Source organism: Ambystoma mexicanum, chromosome 5p (genome assembly GCF_040938575.1).
Source record: "Ambystoma mexicanum isolate Mex_15411 chromosome 5p, UKY_AmexF1_1, whole genome shotgun sequence".
NCBI lineage: Eukaryota > Metazoa > Chordata > Amphibia > Caudata > Ambystomatidae > Ambystoma > Ambystoma mexicanum.
Genome location: NC_090930.1, coordinates 7421008 through 7445384, shown reverse-complemented (window position 1 = coordinate 7445384; position 24377 = coordinate 7421008). Strand labels below are relative to the sequence as shown.

The following is a 24377-nucleotide window of genomic DNA, read 5'->3' as shown; positions in this document are numbered from 1 at the left end:
GAGGCACTCCCAGGACCCCTCTTGTTTTTTTTCCGAATAGGCTGTGGCACGGTGGACATTCTGAAAAGGGTGCTAGCCTTCAGTGTGTACCTCAGCCGCCTAACTCGACATGAATGGCCCATGTTGTTAGGTAGAATTATATGCAGTACCCTTTGGGAACACCACACACAATTAGGACTACAAGTGACAGTACAAATTCACCTTTGGTACAAGCCTGTACTACACAGTAAAGTGGTAGCGATGGCTGAGCAGCCAGACTTATCTCAAGAGTAAAGTGAGCAGTATCAGAAGTTACACAAAGGACAACAATTGCTATGGTTCAAACAAACACTGACTCAAGGTTTCTGAGTAAAAGAATATACATTTATTTACACATCAGTTGTAAAACAGTTCACAAAGTAAAGCAGCAGAAAATCATACACTTAATATACTACACAACACCCAATGAAATCTGGACAAGTTAAGCTCAAAATGAAGTGTGAGCAAAATAGCACTCTAGTAATTCAAAACGGATGGAAAGACAAAGTTAGACAGTAGTTGAGCAGCACCCACAAGTAAGTAAGCAGGTCAATCTAGAAAAAGGAACTACAGTGAGGAATTCAAATGAAGCGGCCAGATCCAAATTCAGTGGACCAAAGTCTTTGCAGAGGATCACACAGTTCAGGGTAGTTTGTGGTTAAGTCTTTGCCAAGAGTTCAGAATGAAGTTGCTCAGACGAAAAGTTACTTTAAAGAATAGAGAAGGACAAGCCCTCGGATTGGCAAAATATTTCACAGACTTTCACCGCAGCTGGACGAAACAAACAACCGAGTTAGCACAGTACCTTTAGAGCAGAAGAATGCTGTAGCTGAGGCAGACGTTCCTGGCAGGTCCTGCAGGCTCACGGTTCCTGAAGCGACTGTCGGACTGACAAGAAGGAGGAAGACTGGAGGGTCCTGCACTGCCCAGGGAAGAAACCAGCAGCGGAGCAAAGCGACAAATAAAAGGTGCGTGCCTTAAAACCCAAGCAGGGTCCGACCTTCCTGGCTATCCGGTTCACTGTAGCTGTGCACAGCAAATTCGACCAGAGGAGGGCGGCCTGCTTGCAGTTTGGCAAACTGGTTGTTCCCACCAGCTCAAGGGGAGAAGATTCCTTGCAGATCTTCCCTGTCGTCGAAGTTTGAAGATTCAGACATGCAGCAGGGCTTCACCGGGAGGTTCAGATGTGGTAGAGGTCCTCTTCTGTCAGATTCTCTTCGGTTCTATCGATCCAGTGGTGACTCTGGCTTCCTAGTCTCAGAGACCTGCTTTTTATGCAGTTTTCCCCCATTCACATAGCCTGGCTGTGAATCACACAGCAGGGTCGCTGTCCCGCCGGGACAGTCACCACAGCCAATCATACAGAGTGCGACATGGGTCTCCAAGGAGACCCTGTGCAGGAAGTCTCAAACCTCTCCCTCACATCCTGTCCCCCGCAGACATACAGGCACCGAAGGAGGGCTTCTGTGCAGATGCCCGCCAAAGGACGGCGAACAAAGGAACCAAACCTGGCTTGGTGTGCAGAGTAAAACACGAGAAAGACTTTTACAAAATGAAATGGCGAATGAAGCCAGCCGGAAGCGTATAAAAGTAAATATGGTCTAGCGGGTTTAAGTTCGAGGCTTCCAAAATAGCCTAAAACAATACCAGGGCTATTAAAAATAATCTCGGTAGGAACACTAGTGTAATTACCACTGCCGCCAGCCAAATCTTAATGAAAAGGGAACAAAACAATGTTCCATGAGAAACAGACAAAAGGGATAACTAGTAACCCTTTCCAGAACTCTATGTAAGATAGTTTGTACTTGGTCTGTGGATTTAAAAGACTAATAAAGTCAATGGCAACTTTACATGTTCTGGGAGACAGTAGTCAGTCCCAGAAAATGGAGTCTGAGTTGGGAAGTCGAAAAGACAACCCTGTGTCACTGCACTGAAGGTGCTGTGTAACACACAGTAAAAAGATGATGCCTGTGGAGTAGGTGAGGCTCCACAGTCTATGAACACAACAATGTGAAACACACAGCAAAACACATGTAAGAGTGGGAAAAAAGGCTCACACTCTTACCAGGTGAATAAAATAAATCCTAGAAATCCAGCAAAGCTGCTGAGGGACTCAGTAGGTAAGGGAAATTAGCCATGCTGGAGAATTCTCCCTAACACATGTGACGTGCAACCCCTAGGATTCTTGCATCCTCGTCCTGCAGTCTTTTGGCTAAAAGGATAAGTGGGCCCTGGATAGTACCGGCAACCCAACACCATAGGGAATGCAGGGGGAGCACATGAAGCCCTCCATAAAAAGAGAACAATAATTCTAACCTGTCTCATTTGATATCTCGCCGGCCGGGCAGGGGACACAGTCGAAGCAGCAGTGGGGCTGCCCTTCTCTCGGAGACTGTCGGTAGCCAGGGGGGCAGCTCTCACTGCAGACGGACCTGGGGACCTGATGGAGGAACAAGGAAGAGTGTAAGCGAGGAAAGCCTCAACACAGAGAGAATGAACGCCAGGCAGGGAACACATTCCTCTGTTTGTGAATTGGTTATACATAGACCCTCTCTGAAATATAGGAAGCACAGTAGTAGTAGACAATAATGATCACTGCTTGTATGTTTTACTATAATTGTATCATTATTATTATTATTATTATAACAACAATGATAACAACAACACTAATACTGGTATATTTGTACCATTGTTATTTGTATTATAATAATTAGTATTATTATTAACAAAAATGAAAAGTATCATTCATAATATTCACTAGTTGTTATTATCCATGTAGTTAGGAGTTTTTGTTGCCATACACCTAGACCTAAAGAGCAGTAAAGAGCGGTGCATTCAAGCATCCATAAGAAGAGACCGCAATGAGGGACACGGCCGGGGCTGGGGGAGGGGTGGGGCGATGGGGGGCGATGGGGGGTGATTGGGGGTGGTATGGAGCGTTAGATTTCTCGGAGGCGTGCAAGATGGCCACTTATTTTCCCTGGGCAAGGTGGGACTTCTGCCAGGCAACCCGTGATGGACGCGTTCTGAGGGAGATAGACAGAAGTCAAGGAGCCATTGGGTGCTTCACTCTTTGGGGGGTGAGAGATGGAAACACAGTACAGAAGGTGTCACTATGCAATAGTGTTGGTTATAAGGAAAAGAAGAGCAGTGAGTGGCACAGCTGCGTATTGCCCTCCTGCCAGCCTTACATTTTAGTTTACAAGGTTAGATGAGAACAAAGTTTGTTAGCAGTGCGGGAGCCGCAAGATTGTAAGAACGCCCACCACCAGCACATGAGCCCAGTGGGGTGCCGAATGCAAAGAGTAAGGTAGACCCAGAACCCTGCATGAGCTAAGAGCAGTCAGTGTCAGTGTTGGTGGCAGTGGGATAGGGGCACTGATGTAGGTCATCGGCAAGAATGGGAATAGATTGCCTCCGCCTGGTGCATGTGGAGTGAGTGCTCACCAATGTGGAATTCACACCAGTGCATACCCGCCACCAGCTTACACCAGTGTGCCTAGCAAAGAATGGCCGTCAGCGATTGGAGTGGGATTCAAATAGTGTGGAGCAGGTGTCTTTAAAAGGCAAACAGCCGGTCCAAGGGGAGCGGGAGGGGGATTCTTGGAGAACAATGAGACAGATTGGGGGGAATTACATGAATGGCAGAGGAATGCAAGGAACGTGGGTGAACACTTCTGGAAGACACTGAACCACAGACTATAACTTTATGGTGCAGTCTTGGCAAGCAAATGCGAACAGAAAACCAGAGAAAATGTGTGCTCGATTATAGGTTTCTGATAAACATTTGATTCAATCCATCACCAAGCACTATGCCTGGAATAGAGGCCTTTTGGAATCATCCAATCCATGTACAACTCAATCAACTGCAAGTTTTAACACTGAGCTTCGAGAGTAGAGAAGGGGCAACCTTACCCTAACCCTGTTCAATCTCTATCTCAACGATGCCCCTACGTTGCTATAGAAACCCTGGGTCCCAGCTCTGAGAGCAAAAGGCTCAAACATAAAATGACTGGTGGCCCTACTGCAACCCACCAAAGAAGGCCTTAAATACAATCTAAACCTCTTCAAAGAATAATGCAAGAGGTGGACCTAAAAACACTCAAATCGTAGTGTCTCCCAATATAGCAAAAAACAGCAGAAACAAGTACAATCTATTCCTTAAGGCGCAGAAGCTGAGCATATGCTACAGACGGCACATAGCTAGGTCTCAAAACATGTGCATCCAGAGCTTATGCTAAACTATAGCACACAGAAGCAAGTATCACAGCATTGCTGCCCTCGTCCTACTTGTTATGAGAGCGGTGCAGGATCCTAAACCTATAAACCAGTATGCAGAATGGGACAAATATCCACACAGAAATCCAGCACCTGCTGCTCTGCAAACGGGTATTTTGGGGGCATGGAAACGTCAAATATCAGGGGCCGTACCCAACACTCCTGCCAATACCTGGGACCTTGAAATAATGCTTTGAAAAATAGTTATTCAACCGCAGTGTCCTAAAATGTCCTAACCCAGAGAAGAAGAGTTCTAGGCCAGGGACTTAGAGTAGGATCTAAATAAGCAAAGCACAACACACTTAAGATACCCACCTATTGCAAGTCACACACCTGAGGCTGTGGTGACTTAGACAACTAGAATCTTCAGAAAGGCACAAAATATTCCAAAACCTAGCAAGACATGAATGTTTGGCAATTAAATGTCTACCCAATAATGGTACAATTATTCTACATAAAGCAGACAAAGGAGGTGCGATTGTGATGCTGTAACCACACCCCTATATTGATGAATGTGATCGACAGCTGAAGGACATGTCATTTTATGAGGAGATTAAAGAAGATTCTAGACCAGGTTAGAGCTGTTAATTAATTAATACAAAAGCTGAAAAAGCACACAACCAGGGCTGGATCTGTAAATAGGAACAGGACTTTTTTTAAAGCTAAGTCCCCTAGTATTCCTAAATTGTATGCGTTGGCAAAAATACACAACTCACGTGTTAACCCACCAGGTTGTACAATAGTATCTTGGTCACGGTCTATACTCGAGCTCCTCTCTAAATTTGCAGACAAAGATTTGAAACCCTTTGTCCTGGGATGGATTCTTTTGTGTAAGTTACTATTGACACATTTTGGGATCTAGCATACTTTTGTTATGTACTATTGTGATTTTATATATTTTAAATTCAGAGTACTACATGTTTAAAAAAAAACGAGAGACCATTACTGCATTTGGGGATCTTTCATATGGCATCCACACTCCATTTGAAGATGGCCGTCTCTGTAGTAGTCAATAACCATAGCGGTATTAATATACAACTTGCAACGCAAGCTGGTCTCCCTAACAACCAGTATTCTCTCTTGAAAGAGACAATTACACTTGCAAACTCAGGTTAAATCAGCCCTACCTCCACTGACTATGGAAAATCACTTTATGAGACGCCAATGTAAAAGGTAATACTAGGTATTCGCCATGGCAATACTAATACTGAAGTAGAATGAGTTTCATCAGATTGAGAAATGTTTTAACTAAAGAATGTCCCCTGTGTTTGGACCTTCCGACAGTTTCAGTTGTCAATATTTGGGAAGTTTGCAAATCAAGTATATGGTGTGGTATTAAAAATCGAAGACATAACTGTTCCAAGTTAATTTCAGAACAACGAGTAAGTGCACTCACTGTTTTTTCCAAAACCACAATGTGTTGTTAACACGCCATTGTAGAATTTAAGTTAGAATAATTGCAAACTATGTACGAGCCGTGTGTTGTTTGAATTACAAAGTAATGTTTCCCATGGTTGAAGAGACTCTATCCAGCCTGTGCAATCAGAATATAGGTGTTATAATCAACAGATGTTGTTAGTTTAAATGAATGACAACTGTTGTTGTGGTGTTCGAAAAGAACATAGTTTGTTTCTCCTAAGGGATGACGACTGCTGTCAGAGTGTTTGAAGAGAACATAGTTTGTTTCTCCTAAGGGATGACGACTGCTGTCAGAGTGTTTGAAGAGAACATAGTTTGTTTCTCCTAAGGGATGACGACTGCTGTCAGAGTGTTTGAAGAGAACATAGTTTGTTTCTCCTAAGGGATGACGACTGCTGTCAGAGTGTTTGAAGAGAACATAGTTTGTTTCTCCTAAGGACCTTGTTACATGCTTAAGAAAATGATGAGAATGCTTGTGGACTAAAAGGTGAGCGGTTTGCTCACCACACCTTTGTTTTTCCTTATCTGTGAATAAAGGTACACGTCTAATATCAAGGCTCCCTGACCCATTGCTTTATGAAAACACTGAAAACTTTGCGGTAAGTGCTCTTCGAATGATTTACTTTCTGGATGAGTATCACATGAATTGATGAACAGCACTAATAAAGATTGTTTGCACTGTTTTGTAGGTGAGTTGACGCCATAGGAGTGAGGAATTTATCTCCCGAACCTTTGGAAGTGGATGTCTGGTTTAAGAAAGATGAATGTTGAGAACAGTCTATGAAGTTATAAGAATTAAATCCCCTAAAGAAGTTCTTTCATCTGTATGAAAACATGTTAAAGAACGAAACATGTTGGTTTTTGGTTACTACAATATTTAGCAGTAAAATCATTTTTGCATTTACGTCTATAGGAGCCACAAAATACATTGCTTTTAAAACCATTTTCTCTAAAGTAAAATTGCTCTTTAGTAGGTACTTACTATTCTAATACTGACGTTTTGGTGTGGGAGTTTGCACCTACCAAAGTTCTAAATGTGAAATCCTTTAAAAAAGTTTTCTAAATATATGTATTAAATTGATGTTATGATGCACTTGTCACTTTAAATGATTTATTAAATGTATTTTTTATAACTTTTTATGCTGTAAAATTCAATCAAAATATATCTTATGACCTTTAGTCCCATTTAAATTGAATACACCCGTGTGAATTATAAGTTATGGTGGATGTTTGATTAGATCAGTCCAATTTGTACTTACTTAGTCATTCCTTTAAAAAGTGTTTGTTGATAACAGTGTAGTGTTCTCAGGATCTTGTTGTGGTTTTTCATTCTTGCTCTGGGTACGATCCCCTCAACCTTTAAGCACCCCAAGCCTCTTTTGAGTCATATATGAGCTTTGCGCGGCACCTACCAAGAGACTATTTTTGTGTCAGGTCACATACCTGTGTTCACGATTGTTTCTTTGGTGTGAGTGTGAGTATATTTTCTTTCCTGAGTCTTTCCCAGTTGTTTGAGAGTTTGTTGTTTAAGAGAATTTGGCTATGGAAAGAGTTAAGAGTTATGATGACAACTATGTTACTGAACTTTTGGCAAGATCCTCTGTTTTTTCAGGTTGAAGGAGAAGGGTCTCTGATTTCAAAATTGAGTAACTCGGATCAACTCCTCCAAATGAAAAAAAAGTCTTATACGTACTGATTTACATGGTTCTATCATGATTGAATATCTTTGAAGAGGAACTTTGACGCAATGGGATAATTGTTTGCAATGAAACTAGATTGTTTTTGGACAATAAGAACTTAATTATCCAGTGGAGTCATATAGCAAACATATGTGGCCATGACTGGGAGATCCTTATAATGAACACGACAAAGGAGATGCCATACAAAATAACGGGTGATCTGCTGACAATGGAAGATGAAATCAAAAAAATGAGTACCGTTGGACATTTTTTTTAAAAAAAGGTTAGAAGAAATACTCTAAGAAATAGCTGAGTTTAAAGACTTATCCACACGTGAACGGATAAAAAGTATGAAAAAGGATATGTCTATTGTTTCACATGAAAAGGCATTAAAATGTACCCAAGATGGTTATGATACTTCTGTAAGCCAATCTGGACCATTTCAACAACAAAGACAAGTGCTTTTTGTCAATACCTCATATAGCTCTGCAATTTCAAGTGATGATAATACATCCAACACAGGAGCCCAACAATATACTAGGAATCAGGGTTGTTTTCAAAATAGAATAAGAGGCAATTTGGTGAGTCTAGGGATCTCTAATCGAGCTAATCGTGGTAGACAAGGCCCTCCACAACAACAATAATGTTTTTTAGAACAGGACCTGTCGAGAGACGACTAGGATTATGCTCCATGCCAAATACGTAGTCACCAAAAATGTTTTGAAAACAGTATTGTCGGAATCATTTTGTGGTTTTTCATTCTTGCTCTGGGTACGATCCCCTCAACCTTTAATCAAGCCAACTCTCTTTTGAGTCATATGTGGGTATTTCATAACATGCAGATAAACAGAGGCCCAGGCAAACAATCACCATACACAAACTGAGTGACCACAATGTGGAAATAGAGACCAGCCAAAACAGCTCAATGAAGGGATGAAGTGAGGACAGGGTCTGTCAGCAGTGAGAATTAGAAGACGAAAATGAGAGTCACTTTCTCTGGCACTCACTGTCCTGCATACAAAGACATTCAGGACTCTTATTGCTCAACATCTTCGAAAAAATTATGTCTTTGAAAGTGAAACTGGAAGAGAAAAGCTCTCGATCATCCTTGGAAAACTAGCAGAATTTGCAGAGAGAACTCCAACATATGTCTCAAGAGAAGACAAAGTTCCTTAATACATGTTTGGTGGTATTCTGGTGGTAAATCTGTCAGAATACAACCAAATGGAAATTCTGCAACTGACGCTTTGTTCAGCAGAATTACTACCAATTACAAGTGGTGGTGTGTGATATAAGTCCCCATTTATGGAGTCCGGAGGACTGCATGCAGATTCATGTGGAATTACAGCAGGTAGCAATTCTGCTGATGTTGGCAATGTTTGGTGGTAAGGCAGCAGAATTAACTCCAGCATTCTTTTGAAGGTTTTTCCTCTGCCAAAGTTGTAGTATGTCAGTGCAGTAAAACAGCAGTAATGCAGTGGTAACAGAGATAAAGGAAGAGCGAGGGGTCACTTTCTTGACTCTGTGGTTGCTGGGAGTCACAGTCCAAGGAATCCCGGAAAAGGTACGTTTTTTTAGTTGTACTTCTACTCCAGGGAGATGGGCTGGTACCTACAGAGGGTCCTTCACTTCCAGTGAACTGAGTCTTCATTCCAGTACAAATAGCAGTGGGGTCTTGGTGCAACAGTAGTCACCCCACTGTTCCCCGGCGATGGTTAGGGGCAGCTCTCCTCTGCCTTGGATATCTTCTGTCGTCACCTCTTTTGAAAGGGGACTTTGACATATTGAGGACAGAGGTCCAGTGAATCCCTCCGAAGATAGATCATGGCCTGAGCAGGTGCCCCTTTCCTTTTAATAGAAAAATGCCAATGGGATTGGTCTAATGTAAGCCTCCTCTAAGGGGTCCAATCCATGTTCTTGTAACAAGTGTCCTTTGTCTTCATGACATCACGCTCAGAATACCTTGCCTCCAGGAAATGGAGGAGAGAGGAAAAGGAAGAGAGTGCTAACAGAAACCATGATGGTGAGATCCTTCTGCTGGCCTGCATTCTGTTTCTGGCTACTCTAACTCTACCACCTCCCTTTCCTAGCGAGTTCAAAGGGATGCCAGTGGTCGAACCCTGGATTGAATGTGGCTTTGTTATGTTACTGTAGCCGTTGAATCACAAACTCTGTGGAGATCTCCTGGTGAGAGTTATTGTGCCCTAAGGGAGGTGTTACCCTTCTTAAAGGAGTAAAAGTGAGGCACTATCCTGGCTATTGTTCCACATATCTGTAGTGGAGACAGTCAGACCTGACACAACTATACATCAGTGATGTCATAGTTATGCACTGCTCATCGAGCTGACACTGGTGTGTTATCAAATTGCTGTGGATCTATAGTTGTGTGCTTTTATTAGGGCTTATGCCGCAACCACTCATGGCTAATATTTCACCAGAGTGGCTAGGGCATACAATTATACAATTTAGCTGTACATAAGAAATAAAAAGCCACCTATGAGTGCATAAACGTTGTGTTCCATCAGTAGTCAGGAAGGCACATGTGACCTTTGAACCTGCTTTTTTCCATTGCAGAGCTGGTGCTGTAGATGTCAAGAGACCTGCACCGCCATTTTGGAAGTATCCTGTACATAATGGATCAGGGAAAACATCTTTCATGAAACTACATTTTGTCAAGGTTTCTTTTCTATTTCCCTTTCATGTTTTACTTTGGACCAGCATGTTTGAACAAGACAAAGACCTGTGTAATGAACCATGAATCATGTAGGCTGATCCACGGACCCAGATGGGCCTTCTGCAATCACGTTGGCCTCATTAGGCTCCTCTCCATGCTGCTTTTGGAAAGGGTATGTTGTTATGTGTGATTGGTGTGCAGGAGTGGCCTGATAACATTAGACCCGCTATGGGGAGTGTGCATGTTAGTCCCAGTTGATTGTTTCCTGCCAAGTGGCCTGGACAGTGGAAGAATGGCCCTGGGTTACTCCTTTTTACTCCCTGATCTCATTGTCTTCTGGCTTGGGTAGGCACCCAGCCTCTCCAAGGCAAGACCTCCAGACAACCAGACAGTAAAAAAACTCCTCTAGGGAAAAGGCTCAGTGCACCACTTTGCAAGGAAAACAAAATGTATTTTGCATACAAAAAGGAAACAGGTGTCAGAAGGTCCCATAGAACCAAAGTGACACGTTGCTCTCTCTCTTAGTTCAAAGCAAGTATGAGGTTTTTAAAGATGGAAATCATCAATGATGATGTAAACGATATACAGTGGTATCGCTCCTCCCTCATTGGCTATCACCTATATACATACTCCCAATCCTCTATAGTCCCTTGACTGACCTTGATTTGGCACATCCTAATCTACCCATACCCTCTAACATGTGGTCCCCCCATTCTGTCACTTTGGTTCCCAGCTACTGGATTGGCGAGTTTACCTGGAATGTTAGCCGCCCCATCGGCCTAGTCACAAGGTGTGCACCCAGTCACATGAACACAGTGGATAATTCCAAGGCCAAATTGACACTTTTATATATAGTGCAATCCTCTTCATACCAGACGTACCAGCTGCAGACGATATTTGTTGGCATCAACCCTTGCTCTTGGAATCACAAATCATGGGATGTTCTGCTCCTCGCTCCCCCCCTTAACAGTTGCCCTCCCATGGTACACCTCCTTGCTCTCTCCAGGGACCTATTCTGATGGATTTATGTCCTCTATTTTCCAGCCACCTGGCAGTTCCCACAGGACGGCCAAACTTAGCATGTTGGCTTTTCAAGACCTCTAATCTGTCTCCCATGGATTTGTCCTTCGGTAAGAGCTCAGTCCAACCCTCGCTCTGCCATTCTCATTCCAATCTTGTTCCACCCACATCATCAAATATCAGGGATGTGCCCTTATATGAACCCACCTGATGACATCATCTTAATATGTACTTTCTATCCATTATCTACTGTGACACAGCAAACATCGATTGACGTATAGGCCAGAGCATGGAATTGGGCTAAAAAAAAGATGTTATTACTTAATGAGCACCGGATTGGCCAAAATAAACAAATTGGCTCTGAGCTGAATTAAATGTTGTCAGGATGAGTCTCCCAGTCATTGGCATAGTGCTGTGGGAAAACATTTCAAAAGAGGTTGCCTCTTTTTAAAGGAAAATGTTCCAACAAATTGTTTTTCAAGAGCTTCGTGAATTCAGGGACTGGATGCCCCCTGGAAAAATCCACACGATTCCTGTGAACTCACTTTCCTGGGTTTTAAGGGATTCTCGCAACCTAGCTTTCACAGTTCTTAGGGTCTCAGTCCAGGTGTGGTCCCTGTACTGGTGGACGGATTCTGGAAGTGGGCCTGTGAGTGGCAGGTCTTCCTATGATGGACTAGAGTCAGAGGTTGAAAGGAGGTTGTAACAAAGTTGGAGCAGGGTTCTCCATACACCCCTTACTTCCTCCCTCTCTGTCAGGGTTTGCCTCCTCCAGCCACCTCGTCCAAGCTCTCCCTCCTCCCAGCATCTCACTTCAAGTTTCATCCCCTTAAATCCATGCCTTGTTCTTTGTCTTCTTCGGTGCACCTTTTTTATCTTAGGGTTCAGCACCTCTGTCAACAGTTTTCTGTTCCCCACCTTACTCTAAAGCCCCACTTCTGGTGCCTCATTACGACTTTGGAGGTAGCCATGCCCTTAATATTGTTGGTCAGCTCACAATCTCAAACTTAATGCTTTACAATCTATGATTATGGTTCTTGGATTAAATTTTAGATTGAAAGCAAAAACTTTCCAAGCTGGACAAATGACTCTATAGGTTTGGTTTTGACTTTTGTCTTGATGAGTTGAGTTGTGTGAATGAAGAGGGTGCCTGCCCAGATAGGCAGACAGCAACTGAAGCCAAGAAGCACGTTTCACAGGCAACATGGGAGGCCCAGCACTATGTGTATAAGACAGAGCAAACATTTACCAGATTCAGATAGCACAATATATATTCCTTAAAAACAGTTTTGGCTTTAGTTGAAAACTAGTAGCAATGCTGTTGGTTCGGAGCTCAGGCACTTGCCCGTAACAAGTATCCACCGGGAAGCCCTTGTGCTTTGATCAGACCTGCTGGGCGCTTATCTAGAGGACTCTTAGATATTCTGATGGATGTCTCACTTTTTAAAACAACACTTGTTTACTTGTGTTACATCTCAAGCAGAAACTCGTGTCCCTTGCGAGCCTCATGTTTGAGGAGTTATTTGTGGCAGAGACATTTTGCAGACAGGTGGGTGAAGATAATAAACCCGAATTTGCCCACTTTAGAGCAATAGACACTCCATTACTGTTTCCTGAACAGACATTGGCATCGATTCTCAATTGGCCACACGCTTCATCACCTGCTTTTTACTTTTCATCACCAGCTTTTACTCATCATCACCTGCTTTTTACTCTGCATCACTTGCTTTTACTCATCATCACCTGCTTTTTACTCTTCTTCACCTGCTTTTTACTCTTCTTCACCTGCTTTTTACTTTTCATCACCAGCTTTTACTCATCATCACCTGCTTTTTACTCTGCATCACTTGCTTTTACTCATCATCACCTGCTTTTTACTCTGCATCACCTGTTTTTACTCCTCATCACCTGCTTTTTATTCTTCTTCACCTGCTTTTTACTCTTCATCACCTGCTTTTTACTCTTCTTCACCTGCTTTTTACTGTGCATCACCTGTTTTTACTCCTCATCACCTGTTTTTACTCCTCATCACCTGCTTTTTACTCTTCTTCACCTGCTTTTTACTCTTCATCACCGGCTTTTTACTCTGCATCACCTTCTTTTTACTCTTCATCACCTGCTTTTTACTCCTCATCACCTGTTTTTACTCCTCATCGCCTGTTTTTACTCCTCTTCACCTGCTTTTTACTCTTCATCACCTGCTTTTTACTCTTCTTCACCTGCTTTTTACTCTTCTTCACCTGCTTTTTACTTTTCATCACCAGCTTTTACTCATCATCACCTGCTTTTTACTCTGCATCACTTGCTTTTACTCATCATCACCTGCTTTTTACTGTGCATCACCTGTTTTTACTCCTCATCACCTGCTTTTTACTCTTCTTCACCTGCTTTTTACTGTGCATCACCTGTTTTTACTCCTCATCACCTGCTTTTTACTTTTCATCACCAGCTTTTACTCATCATCACCTGCTTTTTACTCTGCATCACTTGCTTTTACTCATCATCACCTGCTTTTTACTGTGCATCACCTGTTTTTACTCCTCATCACCTGCTTTTTACTCTTCTTCACCTGCTTTTTACTGTGCATCACCTGTTTTTACTCCTCATCACCTGCTTTTTACTCTTCTTCACCTGCTTTTTACTCTCCTTCACCTGCTTTTTACTCTTCATCACCGGCTTTTTAATCTGCATCACCTTCTTTTTACTCTTCATCACCTGCTTTTTACTCCTCATCACCTGTTTTTACTCCTCATCACCTGTTTTTACTCCTCTTCACCTGCTTTTTACTCTTCATCACCTGCTTTTTACTCTTCTTCACCTGCTTTTTACTCATCATCACCTGCTTTTTACTGTGCATCACCTGTTTTTACTCCTCATCACCTGCTTTTTACTCTTCTTCACCTGCTTTTTACTGTGCATCACCTGCTTTTTACTCTTCTTCACCTGCTTTTTACTTTTCATCACCAGCTTTTACTCATCATCACCTGCTTTTTACTCTGCATCACTTGCTTTTACTCATCATCACCTGCTTTTTACTGTGCATCACCTGTTTTTACTCCTCATCACCTGCTTTTTACTCTTCTTCACCTGCTTTTTACTGTGCATCACCTGTTTTTACTCCTCATCACCTGCTTTTTACTCTTCTTCACCTGCTTTTTACTCTCCTTCACCTGCTTTTTACTCTTCATCACCGGCTTTTTAATCTGCATCACCTTCTTTTTACTCTTCATCACCTGCTTTTTACTCCTCATCACCTGTTTTTACTCCTCATCACCTGTTTTTACTCCTCTTCACCTGCTTTTTACTCTTCATCACCTGCTTTTTACTCTTCTTCACCTGCTTTTTACTCTTCTTCACCTGCTTTTTACTCTTCTTCACCTGCTTTTTACTTTTCATCACCAGCTTTTACTCATCATCACCTGCTTTTTACTCTGCATCACTTGCTTTTACTCATCATCACCTGCTTTTTACTGTGCCTCACCTGTTTTTACTCCTCATCACCTGCTTTTTACTCTTCTTCACCTGCTTTTTACTGTGCATCACCTGTTTTTACTCCTCATCACCTGCTTTTTACTCTTCTTCACCTGCTTTTTACTGTGCATCATCTGCTTTTACTCCTCATCACCTGCTTTTTACTCTTCGTCACCTGCTTTTTACTCCTCATCACCTGCTTTTTCCATGTTGTGAGAGTGGAAACTACAGGGAATGTCCTTCTGAAGGCAGAGCTGACAGATAACACAAATCAAAGGTTTTTTTTCACACTCGCATGCTTAATGTGTCAAAACTGTACTACAATATATAAGGGAAGCAATGGTTATCACCCATGTACTGGAGAAGAGATTACTTTGAAATCGTAAACTATTTGCTTTTCTGCAGCTGTTGTTTATTCCATATGTTGCCTCTGCAGCTTGTACTACATTAGTCAGACAACTCACAAAGCCAAGATTGATTAGAATATACAGTACTTAAACATTTAGTCAGAAAACGTAAAATCTCCCCTTATCAGGTATGTTATCAGTAAAGGCCAAGCCGTCCTACAGATGAAATTATTCAAGGTACTTTTCCCCCACCCCCCATGTGATGTGAAGCCTGGTGGATTGATGGATTGTGATCTCCTTGGCCATATGGGTTGAACTTGAGGTGTCTTATTTGGCTTTATGTTATTTACTACACGGGTACTATGTGGGTACTATGCGGGTATTCAAGGTTAATATTTCTGCTTTTAGTTGTTTAGTTGTTAACATGTAAGTTAACTAGGTTGGCATTGCGCTGCTGGAGACGCTGCACATTGCTGGAGGATACATTTACTTAATGTGGATATAGTGCTGCTTGGAATTATTATTGCATTCTTTTAGTCATGCGATCTTAGCCTGCTTTTACTTTCATTGTGAAATATTGTTTTTTTGCACTAAGTAACATCCCAGGAGGTACTGCCATACTACGGTGCAGCAACTGAAAAAACTACAAGTCCCAAGAATCTTGTAGTTATTAGACCAATAAGTTCACCCGACAAGCGCGTCAGCGGCGGCGTGTCTGGGATGGTCTGAAACAGTTCAAAGAAAGGTCCGGGAAGGTACAGTCCACAAACGCTGTCTCTCGCCTAATAATGGACTGCAAGAGGTTCTAGAGGCAATAAAACATGCCCATGAAGAATCTGAAGCAAGCAGTAACACCCTACGGGCTAAAATATCCAGTACCTTTAGGCTACATAGGCAAAAACTGGAAAATATCCTGAGAAATGGCCACCAGATTCCCACCTTATCATCCACACCAGCCTGTTCAGAAATTGTTCCGGCCCTTGAGGCTGTTAGTAAACCTCACAGAACAGACCAACTAATGGCCAGGACAGTGGACATTAGCCTCAAAGGAACTGGTACGGGTGATAGCAGCAAACAGTGCCAGGCGCCTACACTTATTATACCTCAGCAAAACGGCCCCTATAACACCTTCAAATACCTGTGACTTCCTATCCTGTGTGGTAGCTTACAAGGCCCACGGGATAAAACATGCCATAGAAATCTCAGACATGATTTCGGAGCAAAATCTAGATATTTAGTTTTTACAGAAACCTGGATGACCGAATCCACACATCAGGCCATGTTCTTGGCTACTCCAGATGGATATTCAGCCCTTCATGTTGATTGGGAGGAGAGTAGAGGGGGGTAGCTACTATTTTCAAGCAAATGCCGAAACATTCCACCTCTAGCACCCCAGATATTGAAATCGGTGGAGCAATATTGGTGAAACTTAATGTTAATCCAGTCTCTTCTACTAGCTTACTACTACTGTGTCCCCCACCAAGGTCTACCCCTTGGTCTGAGGAACAGCTACTGGCCATTATAGGGAATACTGCCAAGGATTCTGCAGCATGTATTGTCCTTGGTGACTTTAATCTTTGGGAGAACAACCCCTTAGATGAGGAGGCCAAGGACCTGAAAATGTCACTAGAATCCATTGGTTTTAAACAACTGGTCCTAACCGCAACACACAACGGTCGCAATACCCTAGATTTGATAGTGGCAAAGCACCAAGAAGTTATAGTTTCGTCAATTACAGAATGTGCTTGTACGATCACTGTCTCATAAACTTTACTTTCCCCATACAATGACTTCAGGCATCAATACTAGCCAGGAATAAGCCACTTAAGACCTGGCAAAATTACAAAAATGTGACCGGTGAGGCTTTTAAGGAGCAAGTAACACTGCTCCTACCACCCTTACAGGACCATATCGCCCTTGATAATTTCGCTCATCTGTTTAGAAAGGCCACTAATCAGGCATTTGATACCCTGGCCCCCCTTAAACCTGCCAAGAGAAACAAATCTACAGACCTAAATAGATGGTTTTCTGAGGAAATTCTAGAAGCTAGGAGAATTAAGCACAAAGCGGAGCGTCTCTGGGGAAAAGGTCTCTCGAGCTATAAACAGGCCGTAAAAACCTATAAACATACTATTCTCAATGCCAAAGCCCAAAAATGTAATGACAGAATTCGACACTCAAAATCCCAGCCAAAAGAGATATTCTCTATTTTGCAGGAGTTAGAAAACACCCCAGCTAGTTGACAGGAACATGTGAGCAATGCATGATGTCAAGCCATACATGGCGGGTTTACTCATAAAACGGAAAAACACTAGCAGGCCATTAGAGAACAGCAAAGAAAACAATGGACCTAGGCATAAATGAGGCTAGAGAAAATACTTTCAGAATTACCATTTTTTATAACATGATATCAGAAAAATATTTCCTTTTATATTGAAAAACAGTTTAAATGGTGTTTGTTCAAAACATACGTATACATCATACATTTCTTAACATCAGTCTCTACTCTCGCATACTTCCACACATACCACGAATATCTCATCTATTTCAACAAAAAATTTGCAACATAAATAATCACACATGAACATTAAACAATCCCATCAATTTCAGTATTGTTCTTCTGTATGTAAATGTGCATCTGGCATTTACACAATAGCTACAATTGCTTTCTATCAGATTTACATAAGGACCCCAGTAGGTCCACTGTTTCTCCGACCTTCCTCAGGATCTGAGAGCCACAATTCTGGGTTCCCACTATAACAGAAAGAATGATGTCTTCCGGGATATATCTCTAAAATCAAACAAACAAAACATATCTATCAGTCTCTAACCTCTTCACTGTTTCACGACACAGCTAACTTGTGTGTATCCATCTATTTGATGATGCTCATTGTTACGCTCACCTGGTGTCCACAGGGGCGTCGATCTGAACTGGGCTGTTGTTACCTCTTCCAACGACACACGGGGCGCAGAAATGATGGACTGGACTGGACCACCCAGCTTAGCTTGTTTTGCCCGTATGAATATTCTTCTGTAATGGAGAAAAGGGAATTAGCCACCTGCGGGGACTGGGCGCCAACCCCACCTTTCCCCACTCCTGCGATCTCTTCCCACAAATTACTTCCAAACTCTTGCTATGTTCTCACCTGATAGTTTGGAAAGATGTGCTCTCCATCCTGCCTCGAGCGCAGGGGTGCGTAGATGACCAGTTACTTCACTGGTGTGGGATGTTGGAGAGTTGCAGAACGGTATTGACTCCGTAAGGAATTAGTTTGAAAAAGAGTTCAAAAACGTCTGGCCTTCACTCTGTCCAAATTCCCTAGGTTGCCTTAATAGTTCTTGAGAAGAGTTCCAAGTGGCAACCAGTAAGATGCAGGTAAGTGTTTATGGATTCTGTTCAGTTCGATAATGAGGACCTGGTCTAACCTGTGACCCTTTCCTTTTGCAGGCGCTGAATCGGTGGAGGTTCCGGTGATTGCGGCCTCAGGCAGTAACCAGGTAAGTCTGTAGCGGAATTCGGTTTCCCCTACTTGCGCTTTTGTGTTGCTTTAGTTTCCCCTTTGGGGCGGGGGTACGGCAGAGAAGCTGTGGAGGCCGTGCCGACCCGAGATGAGGTAAGTACTCCATGTGGTATCTGGTAAGTCCTGGGGATTGCTTTTATTGTCTGGGAATGCTCCCTTGCTCACCTTATTGTCTTTATTTCCACAGGTGTTGGAGAGCGGCCGCTGGATGCTGAAAAGCGCGATGGAATGCGGAGGATTGCTTCAGGTGAGTTCCCGCGCGGCGCTGCAGGATGCGAAGCAGCGCGCGTCTGAAGATTTCTTCCTTCTAGGTCAGAGCCAAGAAGATTCAGGATTCAGGTAAGGATTGCAGGTAAAACTCCGGTTCTAACATTCCCTCTGCTTTCTTTCAGGTTTTCAGGAGCTCCGGCATCCAGGCGGGTGTGGCTGAAGAATGGAAGCTGCTGCAGGCACGGTGAGCGTTACGCTGCAGGTGCAGAATAACGCGAAGCATGGGTTGCTGTCAGGGTGTGGTTTAAATAGCCTTGGAAGTAGTTCCAAGTAAGTATCCTTCCGCGGCCCCACCCGAGTAAAAAATAGTTCCTAGGGAAAAATAGTCCCTCCTAGGCCTCATTTGACTTCTGGTCACTGGCAGCATGGTCTGCCTCAGGTAAGTTAGCAGCATGGTCTGCTTCAGGTAAGTCCTTGACCATGAGCCTGGTGCCCATGGCGCCAGGACTGATTCTGAACTTTAGGGCCAGCCGCCATAGGCGCTAGGACTGCACCCAAATAGCCCCTAATTGGGGTTGATGGGCTTGCATTAAATGGCATGATGCCTGCTTCCGGGGTAGCTGGGCCAAACCTGGTTTCCCGGGGGCAGGCATCGTGACAGCACTCCCCCTCAAGGCCCCTCCTAAAGTCGTTCTTCCTCTGGGCTTTGGTTTGTTAGGGAACTCCCGGTGGAATTTCTTCACCAATTGGGGTGCGTGCACATGGTCACTACTTTCCCAGGACCTTTATTGCGGTCCGGATCCTTTCCAATCGATTAGGTAAAAGAGTTTTGACCTAACCCTCTTGGAGTCCAAGATGTCTTTAACTTCAAATTCAGGTTCCCCGTCAATGAGGATGGGATCTGGTGGTTTGGTTAATCTAGTTCCTGGTTGGACTGGTTTCAAGAGAGAGACATGGAAGACGGGATGAATTTGCATATGGGCGGGCAGGTCCAACTTGACGGCCACTGGATTGATAATGGTCTTGATCGAGTAGGGTCCCAAATATCTAGGATTAAAGGTTTGTGTTCCCTTGAGTGGGATGTGTTTAGTAGATAGCCATACTTGGTCTCCTATCTGGTATTGTGGTGCTTATCTCCTAAGTTGATCAGCGTTTTTCTTGTCTTTATCCTTAGCTCTCTGTAAATGTTCTGTTGCTTCCTTGAAGGTTTGTGTAATGACGGTGTGGAGATGGTCTACTGCAGGCATCTCCAAACGTTGGAGCGAATCCAAGTCTGAGGTTCGAGGATGATGTCCACATATAGTATAAAAGGGGCTGTGTCCAGTTCCTGAGTGTACTGAATTACTGTACGCATATTCAGCCATCCATAAGATGTCTTTCCAATTGCTCTCAGACTGATGTAGCATACAACACAGGTACTGTTCAAGAGTCTGATTGGTCCTCTCAGTTTGACCATCGGTCTGGGGGTGGTGACTAGTTGAAAGCCTAACATCTATTTGTGCCAGTTGGCAACATTTTCTCCAGAAGTGTGAGATGAATTGACTCCCTCGGTTGGAAATTAACACGGATGGGAAGCCGTGTAGGCGAACAATGTTTTCAAGGAACTCCTTGGCCAGGGCTGCAGCTGAAGGTATCCCTTTTAATGGAATAAAGTGGGCCATTTTAGAAAAAAGATCCACAATAACTAGGATAGTGTTGAAACCTTAGCATGGGGGTAAGTCTGTCTAATGACAAGGTGTGCCAAGGAATCGGTGGGATGTCCATAGGTTGTAATAGACCAGCTGGTCTTCTTTTTTGACTCTTGTTTTGGGCACAAATGCCACAAGATAGGACTAATGAATTAATGTCCTTTCGCCAGGTGGGCCACCAAAATTGTTTCTTGATTTTAGCTTCCGTTTTTGTAATACCAGGATGCCCCTCCATTAACGTGTCATGGTAACGAGAGATGACTAGCTCTTGTAGTTCCTTTTGTGGCAGAAATAGACGTCCTCGGTAATATGGTAGCTCATTGGTGATGGAGAAGTCTGGGACTTTCTTAGCCCAGTCTTGTAAGGCAAGAGGATCAAAGAGTTGTTGGATAATTCCTTGAATGTCTTCCAGCTTCTGTACAGATGTTATGCCAAGAATTCGCTGTTCAGGAATTATAGGTATGGGTTCCAGGGTCACTTCTGCTTCTCCCATCCCTATTCGGGATAAGGCGTCTGCTTTACCATTCTTACAACCGGGCCGATAGGTTATCACAAAATCAAATTCGAAGAATTTGCCCAACGGAGTTGGCGAGAAGGCTGGGCCTTAGCTGTCTTTAGATATTGTACATTTCGGTGATCGGTGATGACTGTAATGGTATGTCTGGCTCCGAGTAGATAATGCCGCCAAGCCTTCAAGGCGGACTTGATAGCTAACAGCTCCTTATCAGTAATGGCATAGTTTAATTCAGGAATCGAGAACTTTTTTGACCAAAAGGCCACTGGGTGAATCTGGGTAGTTTCAGGGTCCTTTTGAGAGAGGACGGCTCCCATTGCCAAGCTGGATGCATCAGTCTCCACAATGTACGGGAGTTCAGGACGTGGGTGCCTTAGGACTGGTGCAGATGTGAATTTAGCCTTTAGCTCTTGAAAGGCGCTTTCCGCTTCGTCTGTCCACATAAAGCGTTTATTTTTTCGTAAGAGCGCCGTAATGGGATGAACAATATGCGAAAAGTCTGAGATAAACCTGCGGTAAAAGTTGGCTAAGCCGAGCATGCTTTGCACACCTTTGACAGAACTTGGCGAAGGCCATTTGAGAATTGCATCCATCTTTTGTGTATCCATCCTGATTCCTCTCGGGGTTAGGATAAATCCTAGGAATTCCACTTCGGTGGTGTGAAAAATGCATTTTTCCAATTTGGCATAAAGTTTGTGCTGGCGTAATTTTTCTAAAACTGCTCGGACGTGTTTGATATGATCAGATTCTGATGAAGAATATACTAGGATGTCATCAATATAAACGGCAACGCAAACATTGATGAGTTCTCTAAGGACATCGTTCATGAAGAACTGGAAGGCTGCTGGTGCATTGCACAGTCCGAAAGGCAACACCTGGTACTCAATAGTCCGTACTTAGTGCGAAAAGCTGTTTTCCGTTCATCGCCCTCTTTGACACGTACCAAATGATATGCCCCCGGAGGTTGAGTTTAGTATAAATGCAAGCTTCTTTCACTTGGTCTAGTAATTCTGGGATCAAAGGCAACGGGTACCGATTTTTAATGGTTAGCTGGTTTAGTGCGCGCTAGTCTATGCATGTTCTGAGGTCGCCTTCTTTTTTGGGCACGAAGAACAAAGCGGATGATGCAGGGGACTTAGACGGGCGAATAAAACCATTAGCAAGGTACTGGTCCAGGTATTGGCGTAGGTGAAGGTTTTCGGGATCCATAAGGGCATAGATTCTGCTGCAAGGGAGTTGTGCGCCTGGGATGAGATCTATTTGGCAATCATACGATCTGTGCGGAGGTAAGGTGTTTGCCTGTTCTTTTTGGAAGACATCTTGAAACTCTTGATATTCCGCAGGTAATTTCATGGCAGCTGGGGTTACAGAAGCCAGGGCTGTGTTCTGAGATTTCCTGGGGTAACAGGTGTGCGCACATTCTGGGAAGGTGATTCTCTTTTCTCGCCATTCAATGCAGGGATTATGTTTTTCCAACCAAGGTATCCCCAGTATTACTTGGAACTGCGGGGCCTTGATTAAATCAAACACCAAAGCCTCTCGGTGCCCATCCTGCGCCAGCAATGTCATCTCTGTGGTGGAGTGAGTTACGGGACCAGAGGCAATTTCCGTTCCATCAACTCTGGAGATGACATCTAAGGTGGTTTTTTGGGCGAGAGGTAGGTTCATCCTGGAAGCCAATTCACGGTCCACGTAGTATTCTATGGTTCCGCTATCTACGTATGCTTTTACCGCATGCATCCGAGATGGCTGTTCTGGATCTACGAGGACCATTGGAATGATGAAATGCGAGGTCTGAGTGTCCTTCTTTAAGCTCGGCAAGCGGACCTCTACGCTTGCCGGGCGAGATCGTTTCCCAAGTCAGAGTTTTTATCTGCTGCCCCCACGACCTTCTTAGGCGGTTTTATAGGACAGTTCTGCCGAAAATGACCAGTATTCCCGCAATATAAGCATAGCTGCAATTGCCGTCTCCTTTCTCTCTCTTTTTGAGCCAAGGGTCCTCTCACCCCACCAATTTGCATAGGTTCTGAGGCTACTGCTCCCTTGGAACCGAGGTGGGTCTTGACCAACACTCGGTTCTCAAACTTGGCTCGATCGGCCTTCCTATTTTGAAGTCTGTGATCTAGTTGGACCACTAGGTTGATGTATTCCGCACAATCTTGAAGCGGGTTTACAATTTAGGCCAAGACATCTTTGAGTGCTCCTCGAAGCCCTCGATGGAACAATGTGATTTGTTTAACTTCAGGCCATTCGGTTTCTACTATTAGTCTATTAAAGGTTGCAATGTAAGAAAGAAGATCCTGATTCCCCTGTCGTAGGGACAAAAGTTCGTTATCCAGGGCCTGACCTTGGGAGCGTCGGGCAAAAAGTCTTTCCATGCTTGTTTGAAACCCCTGGAAATCCCGAAGAATTGGGTCATCCTGATTAACTAGAGGAATGGACCAATCTGCTGCACTGCCGCTGAGATAGGACAGTAAAAAGGCTACCTTGGCTTGATCACTTGGGAATGCTGCAGGTCTGCATAAAAAGTGTAAGCGGCACTGATTCATGAATACGGCAAACCTTTTAGGGTCTCCGGCAGACGTTTGGGCGGAGCCAATGGAACAGTTCCTGGCAAATTTATTTGTACTGGGTTACTTGATGGTACAGGAGCTGGACCAACCCCGAGTCCAGGTAGTGGTGTTTGCCCCGCCTGGTTTTGCAATAACTGTCTGGCCAAATCATCTGTCCGTTCCTTTGAAACTATCAGTTCCCTTCTAAGGGCATTAGTTTCCTGGCGGGCAGAGTGCACTTCAGCTCTTAGCTCCCCTAATAATTGGGCTAACTGATCCATCTCTGAGGTCTCCATAATGCCCAGGTGGCCTTTTGTGGGTAGGCTTTGCATTCTGTTATGCTCACCTGGTGTCCACGGGGGCGTCGATCTGAACTGGGCTGTTGTTACCTCTTCCAACGACACACGGGGCACCGAAATGATGGACTGGACTGGACCACCCAGCTTAGCTTGTTTTGCCCATATGAATATTCTTCTGTAATGGAGAACAGGGAATTAGCCACCTGCGGGGACTGGGCGCCAACCCCACCTTTCCCCACTCCTGCGATCTCTTCCCACAAATTACTTCCAAACTCTTGCTATGTTCGCACCTGATAGTTTGGAAAGATGAGCTCTCCATCCTGCATCGAGCGCAGGGGCGCGTAGATGACCAGGTACTTCACTGGTGTGGGATGTTGGAGAGTTGCAGAACAGTATTGACTCCGTAAGGAAATAGTTTGAAAAAGAGTTCAAAAACGTCTGGCCTTCACTCTGTCCAAATTCCCTAGGTTGCCTCAATAGTTCTTGAGAAGAGTTCCAAGTGGCAACCAGTAAGATGCAGGTAAGTGTTTATGGATTCTGTTCAGTTCGATAATGAGGACCTGGTCTAACCTGTGACCCTTTCCTTTTGCAGGCGCTGAAATGGTGGAGGTTCCGGTGATTGCGGCCTCAGGCAGTAATCAGGTAAGTCTGTAGCGGAATTCGGTTTCCCCTACTTGCGCTTTTGTG

At 43.8% G+C, this 24377-nt stretch overlaps 1 protein-coding gene across 1 annotated transcript in view; it reads right to left on the bottom strand.

The window, feature by feature from the left end:
• Positions 1–24377, bottom strand: part of LOC138481605 (vomeronasal type-2 receptor 26-like) — a 69382-nt gene that overhangs the window by 17592 nt on the left and 27413 nt on the right. The window contains exon 3 of the mRNA XM_069613802.1: positions 2335–2458. Within this exon, the coding sequence (XP_069469903.1) occupies positions 2335–2458 (124 nt within the window). The remainder of the gene's footprint in view (positions 1–2334; positions 2459–24377) is intronic.